General features: G+C 47.2%; 1 protein-coding gene across 10 annotated transcripts in view; it reads left to right on the top strand.

The window, feature by feature from the left end:
• Positions 1-21844, top strand: part of LOC149324986 (uncharacterized) — a 52611-nt gene that overhangs the window by 21474 nt on the left and 9293 nt on the right. For 4 of the 10 annotated variants that reach the window (XM_089562456.1, XM_089562461.1, XM_089562457.1 and 1 more), the window contains exons 4-5: positions 15125-15263; positions 20647-20799. In XM_089562456.1, the coding sequence (XP_089418582.1) occupies positions 15125-15263; positions 20647-20799 (292 nt within the window). Of the gene's footprint in view, positions 1-15124; positions 15264-20627; positions 20800-21844 lie in introns of all 10 variants that reach the window. The other 6 variants (XR_016285959.1, XR_016285960.1, XM_089562460.1 and 3 more) reach the window with 3 other exon arrangements.

The following is a 21844-nucleotide window of genomic DNA, read 5'->3' as shown; positions in this document are numbered from 1 at the left end:
GTAATAATATGTGCAGCCAAGCGATAAACATGAAAAACTGGCGTCATGTACTATCGGGGACAAAAGAGGTATGCTCCTCGCAGCGGGAGCCAGAGCAACGAAAAACTGTGTTGCAGCGCCATCAGCATCTGGGATGTAGACAGTGAATGCGTGAGCTTTATTGTGAGCAGGCATGTTGCTTGGCTCATTTCTATGTTTCGTGCTTTTGTTTGACCAAATGCTGCAATTTTCCGTTGCTCCCGCTGACATAGAAAAGTATACCACTTTTATCCCCTATAGTACACCTCGTGAGAACACCTGCCATTCATGCAGTGGATGCCAAAGGCACTAGCTCCTTTGGCGATAAAGACACTGAGGAGCTACTGATACAGGATTCTCCACACTTCTTGATTTCCAAAGTTTCAAGTTTTTTTTTTGGTTATATTTGGTTTTCAGCCCTTTTTAGTGCGCATGTGTTCTTGCAGTTGGGTTGGCATTTGTTTTTTTGTAGTGGGCACTTGTGTGACACTGTAGCTGGTTGTGTGTCATACAATGATGCTCATACTGTCTGTCATGCGCACATCTTCCCATCTGTCCTATGTTTGTGGAACCACAACTCAGCGGAATGGAGTGCACCACTCTTGTGTCACAATATAGCATGATTCTGGCCGTGCTTCTTTTTGCAGGCTAGCTGTCGACATTCTGGGTTGACACACATTATTATTCCTAGACATTTTGGAGCAGAAAAAAACACTGCCCTTGCAGCCACCTTTTTCAGCCGTGCGAGGCAGCATGGATGCAGGGAATGACAGCATCTAGGGACGCTTGCTTGTGGTTGCTCTCGGATGGTTCTTAAGACTTCAAATTTGAATATTTTTTTGGCAACAGTTGGGGTGACATTATAAGGATATTCCGCCTCTCTAAGGCGACGGATCTGGTAATGGAAACTGCTTTACATTAGATGCTTACATGATTTGTTAAGTGCATTGGTTAGATTGGTTAGACAGGATTGAAAGACAGTGGATCTTTTATTCATTTCATTGTGGGCTAATAGGTTTGCGCACTCTAGGTTAGTACATCTAGCCACGGCCGCTCAATGGAGAGCGCACTGGGTGCGGCCCGTCGCGTCGCCCGAAAGAGCCGTATTGCGCCTAGTTCTCATCGCCACCGCTGCGGCGCCACCGCTCCGGGACGAGTCCGGGCGGAGAGCTGTGCGCAGCGGCCGAGGCAGTGCTTTCGTTTAGGCGTCCGCGCGGTAGGCGCTTTATAATTTTAGCATTTATGAGCTGCGTTTCACACATTATGGTCATGCCACGTGCAAGTTTGCTACTGATAGCATGATAGCGGCATGTCACCATCACTGCGCTTTTCCAAATCGCACGTGCATTTACACCGAGAATCGAGGCAGGAGTGCGCTTCGCCGAGTCGCCATCCATTCAGTTACGGGCGTTTCAACCACTGTGATAACTTATTACAACAAGGTTTCGGGCCACTTATTCAATGTTCACTCTCTGTAGACTTACGTTTGTGGTCGTAACGTTCAGCATTATAGTTCAGCCTGTTGCTCCGTTTTCGCTGAAAATAGTTTCAAGTGGGTACCACCAAGTACGAGGGCCATCCCAAAATTAAGGTTTGCAGTTCTTTTATAAATCGAAAGATATGTTTACTTTAAGCAAATTACAAATCACTTAAAAGGGACACCATTCTTCTACTGGGGCAGTTTTTGTATGCCCATGTCATACCAGCTCGCCGCTATGCCGTTGAGGAAGCGTTTGACCGCATCTTTCACTTCGTCATCATCAGTGAAGCGCCTTGCAGCGTGGTGTTCTTTTAGCTTTGGAAACAAGTGGTAGTCACTTGGTACCAAGTCCGGACTGTAGGGTGAGTGGCTGATGACGTCCCATACAAACTGTTCTAGAAGAGCGATGGTTTGACAGGCAACGTGGGAGCGAGCGTTGGTCCTCTTCTGCGATTTTGAATGAGCCAAGAAGTCTACCAACAATACCCATTTTCGATCCCAAAACGCAGTTGCCTTTGCCGGCAGCCTGTGTTCGCTTGAATTTTCGCGCCTTGGGCGAAGATGAGTGCCGCCACTCACGTGATTCTTGCTTGGTCTCAGGCGTGAAGTGTAATGTCTAGGTTTCATCACCCGTAACAAAAGAATCCAAAAAAGGTCTCCTTTTCATCTCCAGAACGCGGAAGAAATTCGCGGGAGGAGTCAACGCGTTGCCGTTGATGGTCGTCTGTGAGCATTCGCGCAACCCGCCTTGCGCACACCTCCCGATATTTAAACTTTGCTGTCGAACACCTATGAATAGTGCTTCTAGAAACGCCAGGAACCAAAATGCAGAGTTCGTCGAGTGTGATCCTCCGATCTTGCCGCATCATTTCTTCGACCTTGGCGACTGTCTCATCAGAAATTGTCGGTCTTCCGCTTCTTCGTCGTGAATTCCAGTGCTACCAGCTGCGAACTCCCTACACCACTTGCGCAAGTTTTTAACATCCAATGCAAGACTCTCCGTACACTTCCGTCAACTGGCGATAATTTTCGATTGGTTGAACGCCATTTGCGTGAACTTCGCTCCTGGCGGTAGCGACAAACGGGAGCTCCATTTCTAATGGTTGCCGGGCCAAGATTGACAGTCCCTTTCGCGCTGAGTCATGGCTTCTTTGGAAGACGGGGAACAATTAACATAGCAGAGCAGCCACGCATATAGTTTCCCTGCGGTCGCAGCCCTTTGGAGACCTTACTTTTCGGATTGCCCTCGTAAATGTACTGCTGACACAAACAGTTGCAAAAGAAACAACACAAGACAGCCAGTTAAACCAGACTCCAGCAGGCTCGGCCAATGTTTTGCGTTTTATTTTGAAGCCACGTGATATACCGAAGGAATTCAAGCCTATTTTACAAGCGAAAAACTTTCCTCGAAAGCGGTTTATGTGCAAGTATGATTTTTTCCACCGTAAGATTGATGTTTTCTGCCCAACTGGTCAGCAGTGGTCGCATTAGTTTAGTTAGAAAGGCTTTGCAGATGTCCTCGATGTGACTGCGGTCTTCTCTCTCGCAAATCAACTCCGGACATTGCTCAAAATAGGGATGAAGGGCTGAAACCACCATGTTGCATAGCTTGCTGCTTCTGCGGGAACTCATGGTAACCGATCTTCGGATCTTTTCTTTCATTTGTGGTGCACAGCGGCACGCAGCAGTTGCGTGGCATGGTGTCGCATGCGCTTAGGACGCTGTCGACACAGGCACCGATGATAAGCACGCAGAACTAGCAGAACCACGCGGTCATGCAGAGCAGTTACAGCGAAAACACACGCCAACACAGCCAGCGCACTCCTTCCGCGTCGTCTGGCCGTCTGTGCCAGCGGCGACTTGTCACGGAGAGGTGGCGCCCCCGCGGAGAATAACGGCGGAAACTTGAACTTCTCCCAATACGCGCTTCCCCAGCCATTGAGGCGCGACGCGGCGGGCCGCACCAAGTGCGCCTCTATTGAGCGGCCGTGATCTAGCAAACAGAGTCCAGAGAAAAGTGAGTTTCTAAATCCAGAAATTTTAAAACATTTTCAACCAGAAGTTTGTGCATCAATACTAGAGGAGATGGCACACAGACAGCACTGATGAAACTTGGTTAGACATTTCCTGTTTGTCCCAATCTAAAAACACAAAGAAATCGTCAACAAATCTGAAGGCTTGTCTAAGTTCAGTTTTAACACGTTGAGAGGCAAGAAAGTGGGAGCTATACATGAGCCTTCTTTTTGCAGAACATTCCATACCACATACATATAGGTAGACAACAGCTGCGTTCTGGAGGGCCATGGCTCCAGGCTTGTCAATGGTGTCGGTGATGGATTCCATCAATTATTTCTCAAGTATTGAGTAATCTTTGATATCGATGTGCATCTCTTTGGTTTCATTTAGCATCAAGAACTTCACTACATCTTCCAAATTTTTGACACAGAGAGGGTCTTCAAGCAGTAATCTATTAGATGTTGTTGGGGAAAAGCCAAGACCATTTTCTGGTTCTGGCAGTGGGCACTCCTGTCTCTTTGTGTTTTCGTCATAAAAAACACTTCAGGGTTCGGTTTTTTTGTCAGAGCTTTCATTATTTTTGTCAAGTTCATCCTATCACATAACTTCTTGGCTATGCTTCCGATTTTTGTCAGAGAAACGTTCTTGCATTTCTCTTGCAGTATTTCTATATAAGACTCTTCTACACCCTGATTCCGCAATTCCTGCATGACTACTCAGGTTTCCGCTGAGTGAAATGCTTTCTAGTAATCAATGAAGGCTATATATTGGGGGTTGCTTATATTTTGTGCATTTCTCTCTCACCTGATTGATAGTGTGAATATGGTCTATTGTGGAGTATCTTTTACGAAAATTCATTTGGTTGATTAAAGTCTATTTGCGATTACCTTAGTAAATAGCTTGTAGGCAGGACAAGCTGATCAGTCTGTGTAATTCTTCCAAGTCCTTGACGTCTCCTTTCTTATGAATTAAGATAATGTTAGCATTCTTCCACGCTTCTACTTTGCTTGAGGTCACAAGGCATTGCGTATGCAGGGTGGCTAGATTTTCGAGCACAATCTCTCCTCCGTCCTTCAAGAGATCTTCTGTTACCTGATCCTCACCAGCTGCTTTCCCCCTTTGCATTGCTCCTAAGGCTTTCTCTACTTCCTCTTTCATTACTGGTGGGATGTCCCATTGCTGTGCTCGACTGCCTCTCTCAGTAACATTCTGATTACATTCGCTACTGTATAGATTTGTGTAGAACTGTTCAGCTACTTTAACTGTCTTATCCATATTGCTGATGACATTGCCCTCTTTGTCTCTTATCGCACACATCTGGTTTTTACCCATGCCTAGTTTCCTCTTCACTGCTTTTAGGCTTGCTCCGCTCTTTAGATCATGCTGGATTTTCTCCGTATCAAAATTCCTTATGTTGCCTTGCTTGTGCCTTAGTGCCTGAGTGTTTTTTCTGGTCAGGAAACTCCGGCCAAAGTTTCCTACAGGGACAGCGCGCGCCGCTAAGGGGGCGTGGCTGTCGGCAAGGGGGCATGAATGGCTGTGCGAGCCCTGTTTGCACCGACTGTGTTCTGGCCAACAGGCTCACATTGGATTGGTAGTTGGGCTTTCTGGGGATCGGTGCTTGGGCTTGGAATGGACGCGTTGTCACCTGAAAGCTTGGCTGCAAAATCGAGTCACTAAAAACCGTGTCTGATCGGCAGTAACCACTGCTAAATGGTGCTTACTTTCTCTCGTTGCTTTTTATAAAACAGCGGTTTTTGTACAAGGATCCAGCCTGCTCATTCATTTTCACCGCAACTTGCGTGCAGTGCAGCTCTGCAAGATCTAGCGTAGCAATCAGCAACATAGCCATATGTGTCTCGGCCGAGCCCCCGCTTTCATCTAAGTGCATATGGCTGCTTACGGCTGTTGCTTACCTTGTGAGGAATACTGCAATCCCACTTACGACGAAAGCAATATGTTATGACGGCATTTTAAGAACCGGAGTGCGCGCTACAAAAGCAATCACATGATGAATGCACCGGCTATTGGATGATGCGATCTCAACTTTTCCTTTTTTGCTGACACTTTTGGAGGTGGCAAAGCCAGCTAGTGTGGTCTACCTAAGCCATTTATTTACACTTCGTCACACTGTGACTACGAGAGGCGCTGGCGAGTGCAAGGAAATTTTGATTTTCTTGTTCATTGCTCATGTGCTGGCTTTGCGCTACTAAAATAAGAGACACGCTGCGAGCGGCCACGCAGTAAACCAAAAATGGGCAATGATAGCGATCACAAAGAAACATATACAAAAAAATTAAAAAGCAGTGGGTTTAACGTAGTTAAACCAAGCAGAGGTACGAATGCATGTGTTTAGCCTGTCTGGCTCATGGTTTTGCTTTTCTGGGTAGTCGGCACGTCTGGTGACGATATTAAACTCAAGTTAAGCTCTAAACGAGGTTAAGCTGATGATCTGATGTGTTCGTTCCGCAGGTGAGAGTTGATGAAGACGGTGGGGTGCAATGCGCACAGCGCGAGAGTGTGTTGCAGTTTAACTCGAGGCGTGATCTCTGTTTTGCAGCGACATTCTGAATTCCTCCACCTTCCCTCTTAATGCTAACTCGTTAATAGCCTTTCGCTTCACCAGTTTCCTCCGTTCCCTCTTCAAATCTAAGCTAACACGAGACCTTACCATTCTGTGGTCGCTACAACAGACCTTACCGAGGACCTCCACATCCTCTACGATGCCAGGCTGAGCGCACAGTATGAAGTCTATTTCATTTTTAGTCTCACCATTGGGGCTCTTCCACGTCCACTTCCTGTTCGCTCGTTTGCGGAAGAAGGTATTCATAATCCGTAAATTATTTCTATCTGCGAACTCTACTAATAACTCTCCCCTACTGTTCCTAGAACCTATGCCATAGTCACCTACCGCCTTGTCTCCAGCCTGCTTTTTACCTACCTTTGCATTAAAGTCGCCCATCAGTACAGAGTACTGTGATTTTACTTTGGTCATTGTCGATTCCACATCCTCATAAGCTTTCAACTATCTGGTCATCATGGCTTGATGTGGGTGTGTCGGCCTGCACCACCTTTAGCTTGTACCTCATATTAAGCATGAATACGATGGCTTCCACCCTCTCGTTAATACCACAGAGCTCATCTACGCTGCCAGCTGTATCCTGATTGATGAGGAATCCCACACCTAGTTCTTGTCTGTCCGCTAATCTTTAATAGCGCAGTACATGTGCCATCAGAAGTAAATGGAAGGCAATATTAACGAAAAATTTTAATCATTGCCCCCTCACTTCATGCATCCTTGAATACATATGTGCAGCCTAATTGTGATTGTGCGAATTGCACTGTGCACCAACAAACATGGACCATTGTGCTTTAGATTTAAAGAAATTAATTTTTTGTGACAAAGTTGCCTTCCATTTACTTTTGACGGCGAGTGTACATGCCCGCCCCTTAGAACTGTATACGCCTCATCTGTCCTCCTAACCTCGCTAAGCCCTATGACATCCCATTTAATACCGGCTAATTCCTCCAACAGCACTGCTAAGCTAGCCTCATTGGATAAGGTTCTTGCGTTAAACATTGCCAGGTTCAATTTCCAATGGCCGCCTGTCCGGAGCCCGAGATTCTTGGCCCCATCCGCTGCGTCGCAGGTCTGAGCGCTGCCTTGGTCAGCTGCTCCGTAGCCGCTGGGGACTGAGGGCCGGGGGTTAATTGGTTTGTTCATAGAAGGTTGCGGCCAGGTAGTACTTCACCAGGGTGGCCAAATCCTGCTCTGGTGAGGAAGTGCGCTGTCGGTTCTGGTCACCGAGATCAGGCCGCACCCCAGGCGTGGTTATGCAATTCCATCGACACGTGGAGTTAGTTTTGCAAATCTGGTGGAGAATTGCGTGGAACCGTGATTTGAACCCTGGTCCTCTTGCACGCGAGGCGGATGCTCTACCTATGCGCCATCGCTGCACTTACAAAAAGAGCATCAGAGAAGCCTCCATTACATGCGAGTACGTTTTTGTAGGCTAGTTGGTGCCTAAGCATTCTGGGTTTTTTGCTCAAAAGACACGACACAACAGAAACGAGGTAGAGAGGACAAGAGTCTTCGTGGGTAGCGATGGTGGACCTAAGGTAGGCTCCCAACACCTCCAGCAATGTGGCTGCTGATACTCTGGCGGCATTTCAAAACGATATGGCCCCCTGCTTCTCGATGGTTTCCCATAGCACATTCATCAATTCGTCATGTGGGATGGAATAATACATATCTTCAATGTCCAGTGAAAAGCCTGAAGATATGTTCTTGGAGATTAATTCTTCAGAGTTCTTGATTCTAAAGGGATCTTCCACGTTTACCTGGCTTAGTTGCTTGACCAGATAAGCCGAAAGAAGCATTTGCCAAGTGTGCGCTTCCAACAAGATCACCCGGAAAGGGATCCGAACATTGTGCGTATTGGCAATGAAAAACACGGATAGGGTGCTTTGCGTTGTGGCTTTGACCTTGAGGTAGAGTGGCATTAAGTTGATGCATTTGAGCAGCGATAAAACAGCCTTTTTTGCTGCCGTTAGGTCCTTTTTGTGCACTTCACAAAAGTTATTTTTCGTGGCTTGAAAAGCTTTCTTTCCATAACTTCTGGAATCCAATACCACGAAACCGCCTTCTTTATCTGCAAGGCACAGCTTGAGATTTTTTCCTTTCAGTTCCTTTATGACTGGTTCAATACTTTGCTTCCCTCATATTCGTCCATTTGTCTGGCATAAAATGTCAATTCCTTCAGCCACAATTCGGCTGGCGTCTTCATCATTCACTCTTGTAGTGACATGTGTGACGATGGCGAGCTTCCCTGCAGCATCAAGTTTAGCTGGAAGCACGAACTTTGGTCCGTGCTCCAACACGTCAATGGATGAGGACAATAGCTGGACGTGTCAGACGGTGACAACTGGGTTCTTTCTAGTTAGGACGCCCATTTTCTGCTTCTCTGAGCAAGCTCATACTGAAGGCAGGAACCGTACCTTCCACATCTGCTCGATGCAAAAGCGTGTAGATGCGGAATACTGTCGAAACTATTTTGCGTCCTAAGCTCTTACCTTGAGAAACTCGTAGAACAGATGAATCTGCCTCCACACTTCTACACAAAGTATCTTCACCACCTTTCCTGCATTGCCCCGTGTGGGCGAGATCATCCCGAAGATTGCTCTAAGAAGGTTGCTCTCATCTGTCCTTCGCCAGTTGCGGCCACCATAGTCTAGCAAACTTCTTAATCTCATCTGCCCACCTAACTTTCTGCCGCCCCCTGCTATGCTTGCCTTCTCTTGGAATCCACCTCGTTACCCTTAAGGACCAGCGGTTATCCTGCCTTCGCATTACATGCCCTGCCCAAGCCCACTTCTTCCTCTTGATTTCAACTAGGATGTCATTAACCTGCGTTTGTTCTCTCACCCACTCCAATGTCTTAATGTTAGACCTATCATTTTTCTTTCCATAGCTCGCTGCGTTGTCCTTAACTTAAGCTGAAACCTCATTGTTAGCCTCCACGTTTCTGCCCCATAGGTGAGTACCGGTAGGATACAGCTGTTGTATACTTCTCTCTTCAGGGATATTGGTAAGCTACCATTCATGATCTGAGAGAACCTGCCATATGCGCTCCACCCCATTCTTATTCTTCTAGTTATTTCCCTCTCATGATCCGGATCAGCGGTCACTACCTGCCCTAAGTAGACATATTCTCTTACTACTTCCAGCACCTCGTCACCAAGTGCGAACTGCTGTTCTTTTGCTAGACTGTTGAATATGTAATGTGCGTTAATTTTTAGCCCCACTGTTGTGCTCTGCCTGTCTAACTGATTGATCATGCTTTGCTGTTCTTGTCCTGAGTGGCTTAGCAAGGCAGTGTCATCAGCTAATCACAAATTACTCAGGTATTCTCCATTAACTCTTATCCCTAACTGTTCCCATTTCAGACCCCGGAATACCTAATGCAAAGAGGCGGTGAATAGCATAGGTGATATCGTGTCTCCCTGCCCGACACCTTTCCTTGTTGGAATTTTATTTGCTGACTTTATGGAGAACTATGGTAGCTGTGCAATCGTTATAAATATCTTCTAATATTTTCACATCCCCCTTTTCTGCGGAAAGCATTACATCAGGCAGACCGGGAGGTCTGTTAATGACAGAGCAAGAGAGCATGCTACTGCAATAGCAGGGAAGTCCAGCACAATCCACTGCAGGGATTTCGAATTGTGCAAAAAAGCCAACAAGACCCGCTGACCTTCACCCCGTGCTGGAAAAGAACAAAGACCAGCTGGCATCCTGGAAGCCTGGGCCATCCGTGATTCAGGAGAGCTATGCCTAAGCAATGCGCAATCAAAGGACGAACCACGAAGAAAGACACAGGGACACACACAAGCGCCATGTACCAACTAGGCCCTACCCAAGTTTTGTTGATATGCCTAAGCAAGCCATCAGTTTGTCTATCAAAAAAAGAAGTCAAATACCTGCGCGGCCATGTAAGCAGAAGACAATAGGCACAATGTTGATTTTAGTGGAAGCACAATTGTTTTTTCCAAAGTCCCTAGCAGACAAAGCTGGTGGTATGTGTTCTGCACTGCCGAGTGATGCTGTGTGCCCAGTATGGGAAGCCTGCATAAGGTTTGTTGCTGCTCATAGGCAGTAACCACTGCAGTGTGCTTGTCTGTTATTAAGGCCTTTAATGCCTCATCGTTGTATCGACAGAAATGTCACGCTTTTCAATTGGTCGAAACAGTCGTGACATCGCAGTGCGCGAATTTCAAACGGGCCCAATTGTACTTTGGCTAGTTACCATGCAACCAATTAAAGGGATCGTATAGTGATGCTCCAAGTAAGTGGGAATGAGTTTTTTTAATTGCTTAATTACCCAGTTAGCCTAATTAACGTTTCTAGTCAGGCCAGATAAATAAATAAAACCAAGTAGGAAATTGGTCGAGTTCGGAATCGAACCCCGGTCTCCGGAGTGTGAGACGTGCATGCTAACCACTCTGCCATGCCAGCTCGATGGTTTGGAATGAGCAAAGGCGCGTCTAGTGAATACGGTGTCTTCGCTCACTCCCATCTTCCTCCCTTCCCGGTACAGTGAGGTTCAGGTGTCCACCGAAATATGTGAGACAGATACATTTCCTTTCCTCAAAAACCAGTTTACCGACGAGCAAGGCGTAGAACCGAAAGGTGATGGCGTTCTATGGACTCCTTGGCAGCGTTGCAAGACGCTGTCGCATTTCACTCTTAGAGGCGAAGCTTAACACCTTAACTCTTTCGCTACCGCGGAAAAATGCACAATTTGGAGTGTACTGAAATAAAAAATTTTTTCACAAGAACTAATACAGCCAGCACATATTGCAATGCATGAAATTGTAGCTTATTAGTTACACTTCTGAATGATACAAACAGAAGAGTTGTTTGTGCAAAAGTAAATGAACATTTATTTGTGAAATTCGCTAAAAACACAAAAAAAGTATATAGCAAAAACAAGAATTACCGGCTGCACTAAGCCCGAACTTGCTTAGAGGAAAACTGGAATATACAAACTGTTGCACATGTTTATAGCTGTCATTATTCACAGTTTCAGCTATGAGAAAAATTTACTGCACTTTCCATGGCTTGTCAAGTCAGGGGTCATGACTGTGGTGCCACTGTGAAGAGCAATCAAGGGTGAAAATGTGAAGCAGAGGTAGACTGACAAGTGCTTCACATAAGGTTTTATCTTTGTTCCTCCCTTGTTCTCTGATAGCCGAGCTTGCAGTTTCTTCTTTTTTTCATTCCTTTCGGTTGGTGTTGAATGGATTCTATGGGAGGATTGGGGGCGTGGACTTCTTTTCCCTCATCATAACCGAAGATTTCTTGAATGAGCTGCTCCCTGAAAGCCAGCTGATAAAATTTGGCATTTTAGGCAAGCTCTAAAACATCAGGATGGATGAAATAAGTTTTATCGATGTGGTTCAAAAGCCAGGACACTTTCCAAGTCTTGCCAATAGAAGCTGCCGCCACTGAATTATCCGGGTCCGTTACGTGCAAAAAAAGAACAAACAAAAAGGGAAAAACCAATTTTGAGAAATGATTTTTGATGGCAGAGGGCCAGAATAGATTATTCTGGTATTTCAGTAGAGATGCAGTCGTGGCAGGTCAACAATTCCAATGTATATGATGATTCCAATGAACATCAGAATATCCAACAGATTCACGTCTTCCCATGAGCCGTCACGCCGAATTTGCTGAAAATCTTCATCCATGCATACTTATTAGTGTTTCCGCACACGGCCTTCATCATATCCGCCGTGAAGAGCATAAAAAAAAAGTCGAGAAGTCGAGCGAATCTCCGAGTGCCGCTCCGCAGCGATGTGCCGATATGGACACCTAGCTGTCGTCTTGGTTGAAAAACGCGACGCGACCTTGAGCATTTGGCAAACTCTCTTCGCCATACGTTATCAAGACCCTGAAGCACTAAAATAAACCACTGTCATCAATTACAAACCGTATGCACCGCAGAAAACACACAGCGAACGAAAACAGAACTTATATGCAAGTATGCGCTGACGTTCCAGGCTCCCGAGGCGAAGTCAAGCTGTCGAAACCGAAATCCGACGTTTGTACATTGTTGCCCGACTAATAACCTCTGCTTTCATCGCAGAAACCGAAACCGGCCGACGTGCTCGGTGTCAGCTTTCGCTTTCGAGGAGCGCGCGGCGACGCGGACGCCATTTTCTCCGGCTGACGCTGCTGCAGCCGTTCAAAGTTTTATTTTTCACGGCGCCCCCTCATGTCGAAACACTGAAACCAAGGCTGCAATCGAAACAGCAGTTGTTGTGCTCGCTAACTAGATGGCGTAGCACGTCCACGACGCTCCAAAATTAGCTTTTTTGCGCGGGCGATTTGAATCGATCATATGCGAACGATGGCCTATGGCGCGGTAGCGAAAGAGTTAACAACACAAGCAACAGTGACACAAGCAACAACACCGTGCTTAAGGCTTTCGCCTCACCGCACTTTAGGTGAACAAAGTGCCCCCCTGAATTTTTTGCCCCTGCTTCCGCTCAAGAGTAGCAGGTGCATCAGAAGACGAGGGACGTTGAAAGAGATGGAAACAGACTGTTGATGTAGGCTGAGCATAGTCCCCCTCCTAGGATTTCCCCCTCTTCATCTGAGCTAGGGTTGCCCCTCTTTCTCTTGCAGCACGCAGCTGTCCTTATCTTATTCCTGTCGCTGCCTTAGTGGTTTTTTTCATTTTGCCTCATTGGCATAGCCCACGGGTGCAACCCTAGCATATGAGCCCAGCACCTCAGTACCAGCCGAGAATGCCTGTGAGATGCACTCCACTTCTTCTACTGGGTGCCTGCAGGCCACAGATCAGTGTACCCCTCACTGCTTCACCATGCATTGTAAACTGGTTTTCTCTCTCCAGACTGTTAACGTTACTTTAAGCATTGTACCCCATGTGCTTACGTCTTCATCATCATCATCATCATCATTTATTGAACCCTTAAAGATCCCGTCTGGGACATTACATAAGGGGGGGGGGGGAAGACAGTGATGTGAAACAGTCATACAAAAGCATGTAAGCATAGAAAAGCATAACAAAAGAACAAAAAATAACAAGAATAACAAATTTGACGTGAAATTAGCGTCAGGTGATTCAAATAGAACAGAATATATATGGCCCTCAGCCCTGCAGAGTAAGTTGTTAAGATTAATGTCAGTGGCCCCGTCTGCTGGTAAGCATTGTACCCGGTGTACTTACGTCACGCATAGCGAGTTCTAAAAATTAATGTCAGTCACCCGTTGTGGGGACACACTTGTCCCCTGTGGTTCGCTTTCCCGCAATGCACCCTCAACTGTGGTTAGCTTCCCCGCAATGCACTCTTCTCAGTTTAACTAACAGGGGAGGGCGCTCACGTAGCAGTGACACTAGCACCACGGATAGTGTTTGGCTGCGTGCGCGCAGGGTAGGGATGGTGCTCTTCAAGGAGAGGGCTGAGTCGGTTTGGTTGGTTCATGTTGAATGGTACGGCAAAACAGCGCTGACGGACGGGACGGAAGAAGATGAGACAAACACATGCGCTGACTAACAACCAAATGGTTTATTGCGAAAGAGGGGTGCAATATAAAGCATAGAAGGGAAAACTGCGGTGTAAACATGACAAGGCATACATTCGGGATATCATCAATGATTAAGAAAAGCGATCTCCTGTGGGAATAGAGCCACCGATGGTTGGCTTACACATGAGTTGCCTAATGTGTGAATGTGAAAGGCCTCCGATATCAGGCGTGAGGTGTGATCTCTATACTTGGCGATGATAGTGGTTTGGTCTAAAAACGCCTCACATCTACAAGGTTCTGTGTGATCTACAAGGTTCCACTGTCATGCGGCCGATTTTACATCGGGGAGACCGGACGGTGCGTCAATGATCGGCTACGCGAACACGCGAAAGACATAGAAAACAAGTCACGCCGAAATAACATGGTCATTCATTTCGCAGATTGCGACAAATGTGAGGCGTTTTTAGACCAAACCACTATCATCGCCAAGTATAGAGATCACACCTCACGCCTGATATCGGAGGCCTTTCACATTCACACATTAGGCAACTCATGTGTAAGCCAACCATCGGTGGCTCTATTCCCACAGGAGATCGCTTTTCTTAATCATTGATGATATCCCGAATGTATGCCTTGTCATGTTTACACCGCAGTTTTCCCTTCTATGCTTTATATTGCACCCCTCTTTCGCAATAAACCATTTGGTTGTTAGTCAGCGCATGTGTTTGTCTCATCTTCTTCCGTCCCGTCCGTCAGCGCTGTTTTGCCGTACCATTCAACATGGTGCTCTTCTGCTTCGGCCCGGGAAAACGCGTGGACGTGTCGCGCACATCTCTGCTCGCCGGCTTGTGCGAACCCTCGTGGGGAGAAACATTCCCCTGCATCTTGTCCTGTCGGGCCTCGGAGTTTCCCTCTGCCCTACCGTTGGCGAACGTTTGCTTGTAACCGTGTTGGTGAGTTGGATGTCCTCGATTCCTCAGCGTATTATGTTGCTAGCTGGCATTATTGTTGTTGTTGCAATAAATGCCTCGTTTGTGTCAGCCAGTGTGTCGTTCCTTTGTTCCCTCAGAGCAAGGCCCACCGTGGTCGGTGAGCGCTCGGTAGCGTACGTGATCACGGGGTGGGTCCAGCGGTTTTGGACTGAGAGCCGCGCTTAAGCGGGGGGATACGCGTATATCTCCCCAATTTTAAACCCCTCGCCGTCTGCTGGTAAACGTTAATGTAAGCATTGTACCCTGTGTGCTTACGTCACGCAGAGCGAGTTCCAGAAATTAATGTCAGTGGCCCTTCATTAAAACACTCTCTGGGGCATGTTGGTTCATAGCTGGCAAGAATTAAAGCGCAACAAGTAGGAGAAAAAACGACAGGACAGGATAGCGCTTGTCCTGTTGTTTTTCCTGCTACTTTGTGCCGTTTTGTTGTGCTTTAATTCTTGCGATCAGTGGCCCCGTCTGCTGGTAAACGTTAATGTAAGCTTTGTACCCTGTGTGCTCGCGTCACGCAGAGTGCGTTCCAAAAACGAATGTCAGTGGTCCCATCTGCTTCTCTGCCTGCAGTGCATTCCGGACACACGGAAGCCCACCGTGGCCGCAGTGTCTGGCTACGCAGTGGGCGCAGGCATGGAGCTGGCTCTGTGGTGCGACCTGCGCGTGGTCGAGGAGACGGCTGTCATGGGACTCTTCGGACGGCGCTTTGGTAACTCTGCCTGCTGCATGCTCTCAGGGGCACCCTTCTCCACCAGTCTGTTTTCAAGGGGGATATGTTGTCAGCCCACTTCTTATCCTAGGCAGCAGCAGCCTGGCTACTCCCCCTGCCAGACACGTATTTCTCCAGAGAGCCCTGTCCTGTGCCAGCTTATCCCAATGTTAACCTCATCCACCCACCGGTATTTCCGCCACCCCCTGCTACACCCGCCTTCTGTTGGAATCCAGTCTGCTACCCGTGACTCGCCCTGCTGCCCAGGCCCACTTCTTCCTCCTGGTCTCAACTAGGGTGCCATTAACTCACGTCTGTTCCTTGACACACCCTGCTGTCTTCCCGTCTCATTCTCTCCTCCATAGTGCTCTTCATTGTGCTCAATTGAAGTTGAACCTGTTGTGTTTCGAATTAAGTGGTGTGGAAGCTGGGCATAAAGACTGGCAACAATGAGCAAGTCAGTGCCTCCTGCGTTCTTTCAGTGCCCGGCAGAAGGAAAAAATACACAGAGCGCTAGTACGAGGCAGGGAGCGCCACCGAAATGGGTTTCTACATCACGTGCTGGCACATATCGTCTGCTTGCAAATCCGGGCTTGTATATTCGCATGCGATGCTCAGCTTTTTTCGTATTTCCAATGCACTGATAAGGCTATAGAGTTTCTTACTATTACCCAGAGGGAAAGCTGGCGGTGCTGCACTTCAGCCACCATGGACGCTCAGTGCATCATGGGACGGTGAGCTACTTGGTGCGGGACAGTCGTATTTTTTCGGGAACATGGAGTGGCCCTACAGAGATGTTTCATTCCGAAAACGCTGTTCGTGTGTGTGCAGATAGCTTTCGCGCGAACGCAGTGTGCAAAAGCCATAGTTATGAAAGCGCAACAGCACACGATGCCAATAAAAGGTTTCACTTTTCTGAAATGCCAATAAAAACCTCTTAAAGTGTCCAAACAACAACATTTTCTTTTTTTTGAAAACATTTACTTTTAAAAACATGCCTGTTATTTACGAAATATTAGTTTTTGTGGTGTTCATTACTTGGTCAATAGGAGAGCTAGCCGTCTCTTATTTTGGGCAAACTTTGCACTTAAATGCTTTTCTGCTCGTTTGTTGCAATTTACAGACAGAATATCGAATGTTAGAACATTCGTATTCATTGAACAGCATTCATTTTTGCATTATTTTTTGGCCAAAAGTTGCGGTTCTGCAGTGGGTAGCTCACCGGCCCATGATGCTTTGAGCACCCATGGTGGCTGAAGTGGTCTCGAGGGGGCTCCACGCAAACTACCATAGACGGGGCACCAGCTTTCCCTCTAGGTAACAGTAAGAAACTCTATGGATGAGGCAGTAGAGGTGGTTGCCAGATGTAATATTTGTTTTCCTGCTATTAAGCTACGTGCAAACATATATAGGTGCTTGGAGAAAGTCACTGGTGCAACCATGCAGTGTGCCAGCAAAAGTATCCAGCGATGCAGCTGCTGCTCAGCTAACTCGTGTGCAGAATGGGCTGAAGGCATCGCTTCCCTTGGGATCAAAGCAAGAAAATCATTTGCCTTCATAGCCTCAGGTGCTTCCTTGAGAAATACCCATGTGCACCTTGCCTGTTGGGGATGCGTCAGGAGAGGTCTCGGGAAGCACACAGCTGGACAGCATGATGCACCAGCATTGCTGACGGTTTAGGGAGAGTTGGACTCAGCATTTCTGCAGCAAATTCCCTGAGGATGTCCAGGACAGACAGCTGTGGGGGATAAAGGCTGGTTGGTTGCTGGTCTCTGACCTACGCAGCCGCTGGAGTTCATTTCTTTGCTGATGACTGTCGCAGTATAACCCCCCAGAGTAGTCTTGAACAGTGCTTTAGCACACTAAAAGACTAAATGCCCGCCTATCTTTCATGCATAAGCTATATCATGGTTCAGTAGACTTTCGAGAAGCGGTTCTCCCCATATATCTTCTTGTTGATACCATCCATATAAAATAGACCGATATTTGCACACGCAAATTTGTGTGAATATTCACCTCTGCTGCTTGCCATCTCTCAATGGAACAGTTTGCCTGCAAGTGTCACCTCCATACGTCCTTCCTGAAGGCTTTGGAGAGAATAGAATGTTAAGCTGACTTGGATGGTCGGCTTCACGGAGTTTCTTTTTTTCCCGCTTGATATGCAGGGCTGTATCCCCTGTTGTGTTGCATCCCCTGCTTGGTGTGGGCATAGTTCAGTTGTTAAAACTGTGTAACATGGTTGGATGCTCGTTTGAGAGTGCATCTTGCTGGGTGGAGTATTGTCTAACAGAAGGCAAAAACAGCACTAAATTTAGCACCAACCATGCAGAAAGACTGACAGGGCTCCAACTGTGTTTATTGAAGGCCACATGTTGCATATATTGTGGGGTTTCTAATAGGGGGAGATAAATACGTTTAACCACGGCTCACACAATTCAAAATCGCCTGGACCCCACCCCAAGATTGCGTGCTGCGCTACCAAGCATGGCCTTGCTCGGAGGGAACAAAGGAAAGGCTCGGTGGCTGACGCAAACAAGGCATTCATTGCTACGACCACAATAACGCCAGCTGGCAACAAAATACACTCAGGAATCGCGGACTCACCAGCACAGTTGCGAGCGAATCAATAACTGTTAGTGCAGTGTTTCTTGAAGAAGTAATATGTGTGAAATATAACAAGCTGTCTGTAATTGTACATACATGTCTTGCTCGAATCCTTTGCCGCAGTCTATCGAAAAGCTGGAACAGCTGATGAGAAAATTCTTCTTCTGAAAATTCTTTTACTTTGTTCTTGAATTTTTGCTGGCAAACCACTCTGTGCACTTCCCGAAGTATGGTTTTCACTTAAGTGCTTTTTATAATCAACATTGTTTAACTGACCCCATATGGGGCCCTTAAAGGGACACTGAGGAGAAATTGAAGTTGGCTTGCATCGACAGAATACCAGCTCCTGATTACAAAAACGCCACTCATACCGACAACAACGCTCTTGTAACGTAGAAAAGGGCAAGAACTAAAATACAGGTATCGCCGCCACAGACCAAACTCGCAAGTACAAGCGTGGTGACGTCATAGGACAAAACAGTGTTGCTAGAACCAATGGTTCTAGCAACGCTAGGACCCGTGAAGTCACGAATCACTGAGGCACAGCCAATGCATGCGCAAATCTCCTTGACGTCGCCAGATGGCGCCACGTGCCCGGCAGCTACGCACGCACCCTGCAGCATCGGGACGAATCAGCGCCCTTTCATCGGCGGTAGGCAGGCTCCCGGTATTCCGCTAATGGTACCAAGGTACACGGTATGCTAAAGGTGTCTATTTGCGAGAACTTCGTTGACGACTTCGACAACGGGATCCATCGTAACGCTGGCAAAACGCCGGTGCAAACGTAAGCGAAGCGACTGTAGCGACGGCCGCAATAGCAGATAGATGCCTTCAACGTGCGGCCGGCGGTAGCTTTCTTTTCGGCTGCTGCTAGGCCGCTCTGCTGGCCGCCAGAAATCATGGAGTCTGCGTTACGTCATGTACACGTCATGTTTCACGTCACTTAGTCCTGTGTCGTCATAAGAGAATCCCAAGTTTGAATCAGAGCGGCGGGAAAAACTTTTTCAACTTCGAATCCAAATTTCTTGGAAATAAATGCATCTTTCGCTGCCGGCCAAGTGGCAACAAAGCCATGAAATGCCGAACTATCTGATTTTACTATAAAAAAAATATTGATAGTGCTCTCCTCACTGTCCCTTTAAGGCACATAAGTAAGTAAACAAGGGGCTGGAATATTAATGTCGACAAGCATTCTGCTTGAGTGTCGTCTGCCCACATATCTATGGGCACTTGCAAGCTGCTGCTTTTTTATCGCTGGGTGCTGATCAATGGGTGAGAAATGGCAAGATGCAGCCTCTTGTGGGATGCTCGTAAGCTGCTATTCGGGCTGAGGCTGTGAGGGGCAGCTTTACTACTACATTACTCGTACTTTATTCATACTGATTCCTATAGTCCTACCGCTCTTGTCAGCACAAAAGCTTCACTCTCTGTGGGAATGGACAGAGCAAAAAATGCTGATTGATTACAAACACTTGGCATGTTGACCAGCAGCTCTTATGAACACACCTGTATAGCCCCGTGTAAGGACACACCTTGCTGCCCCCCGAAATGTTGCTTGACTGGTTTTTGTGGTTTTTTCTGTTTTACAAATTTAGACAGGGGACCTTTTTGCCACTCCTTGGGAGACCCCTTTCAGCGCCTTTCTGGGCTTTGGTTCATAAACAAACACTGCACCGGTTAGAAAAAGGGGCTGATGAATGTGGCTTGGCTAAGTGATTGTTTGGGCGTGTTGGTGAGACATTCCAAAAACTTGAAGCGCACAGACAGACGGTACGTGGAATTAAAGAAGGCGTAAGAAAAAAACTGTGCAGAATAACTGATCCCGGCACCTCTCACAATCTCGAATGCAAGGAGAGGCACAAGGAAAGAGGCACGTGAAATGTGCGGAATCGGTCGTGCACATTCTACCGATTTCATGTGGCAAGAGATATGTCAGACAAAGTGGTAGGTGTGTCCACGACCGCCTCCGTGAACACTGTGGAAATGTAGGGGAAAAGTGGGGAGGGTTCCTCAGTGCCCACCGCAGGAAGTGCGAATTCATTGGTGGTGGTGACAGCAGAAGAAATGTGCTGAGTTCCGGCCAAAGTGCAGATCCCTGTGGCAACTTGAGTTGCGTGCCATTTTGCAAAGCATGCACCATTGTCCTGAGATACAAATACCCACTTACCCGCAAGATTATCCAGGCAGAGTTAATGGATTGGTCAGGGGATCACTGTGCATCCAAACGGTCGATTGCTTTATCATTGACGAAGTAAAAAACAGCGCAGCTACGACAGACAAGACAGAAGGAAGAAGAAGGACAAGCGCTGACTAACAACTGAGGTTCATTGGAAAAAATACATACATTAATTCCTCCAAGAAACAACCAAGATGCATGCTACCCTGCAATCACTTCTAATCATAGGAATCAAGATTACTTAATCTCACAGTCGTGGAGAAGCACCGAGGCAGTGCCTACACTTGTGTCGCCATTCACGTGGATGTGGTATATCTCACACAGTTCCCTTGTTAATTTATCTCTGTGCCTGCAAACAACTTTTCTCTCATAGAAAAGAGGAGTGCACATTTTGTTATAGGGGGAAACCGGGATATCCTTCAGGGGGCAACCTCTGTTATGTAACGCAAGGTTGGATGATGGTTAATGGGGTATTGTGCGGACATAGATGGGACTGAAATATTTGCGTTGCCACTGACTGGTGCACCTGCTGCGGCAACGATTATTCCGCGAGTGCTCCCCCATCTTCTCTGCTGTGCCCACAGGAGTGCCCCTTCTGTCCAGCAGGGGTGCCGCTCATGGCTGGAGGCTCAGCACGCCTGCCCGCCCTGATTGGCCTCTCGCGGGCCCTGGACCTGGTCCTGACCGGTCGGCCAGTCTCTGCAAAGGAGGCCCACGAGATTGGCCTCGCCAACCGTCTCGTCTCCTGCGGCACTGGTGAGATTGCACATCTTTCGGTCGCACCACTGCCATAGCTGACTTTGCCAGGTGGTCTTGTCGTACTGCAGCTTGCTTGCAGGGCATCTCATTGTCTTTGTCATTGAAACAGGATGATTTATCAATGCAGGCCAACTTTCAGCATAAAACATACGTCTCCAACACCTGCAGACTCGATAAACTGCAGTAGAGGAGTGGTTCAACCTTAGCTGCATTTCTGACTATGTGCTCATGAGTCTTTTTTTTTTGGTCCCCAACACAAATCGTTAACAGTCAATTTTCATGGTGTACTTGTAATGACGTGATAAGTGCAAAAGAAAAACAGGGATTCCAGAAGAGGCGAAATACGGGCTGGTTGGTACGTGTTTGAAGAATTGGATAAAACAGCGCAGCAGAAGACGAGAAGGACAAACACCAGATGGCCTATTGCTACAGGTGAGGCAGCATATAAATGAAGGCCACCGCGGCCGGAATCGGGTTCGATTCCAGCCATGGTGGCCGAATTTCGATGGAGGCGAAATTCTAGAGGCCCGTGCACTGTGCGGTGTCAGTGCACATTAAAGAACCCCAGGTGGTCGAAATTTTCGGAGCCCTCCACTGCGGCGTCCCTCATAGCCTGAGTCACTTTGGGAGGTTAAACCACAATAAACTGAAGTTGCGCAAGTAAAAAAAAAAATCAAGAAAAGCATGAGAAAAAGATACCGCACAACCACACAACGTGACTGAAAAAAGGCACGCCACTGATTAAGATACGCATGTTCCTTGGGTAGTAGATTTATCGATGGGCTGCTGATACAGGTGTTACCTAGCTTTTTAATATGGCAGGCCTCCGAAATGAGCCTCGTGGTCTCATCTTTAAAATGGGCAATGACGGTGGTTCGATTGAGATGCTTGATCATTTGATCGTGCATCTTCAAGAGCACAATATGGCCATCTGGCTACACATGGTAAAAAATGCGACGCGGAACCATCTTGCCATCCCTTGTTCGATAAGACAATCAAAAGGCCGTCTGTGGCATTATCAAACAAAGAGCTTATTGTCTTG

Source organism: Amblyomma mixtum, chromosome 10 (assembly GCF_055824585.1).
Source record: "Amblyomma mixtum isolate Tamu chromosome 10, ASM5582458v1, whole genome shotgun sequence".
Lineage (NCBI taxonomy): Eukaryota > Metazoa > Arthropoda > Arachnida > Ixodida > Ixodidae > Amblyomma > Amblyomma mixtum.
This window is presented reverse-complemented; position numbering and strand designations above follow the sequence as displayed.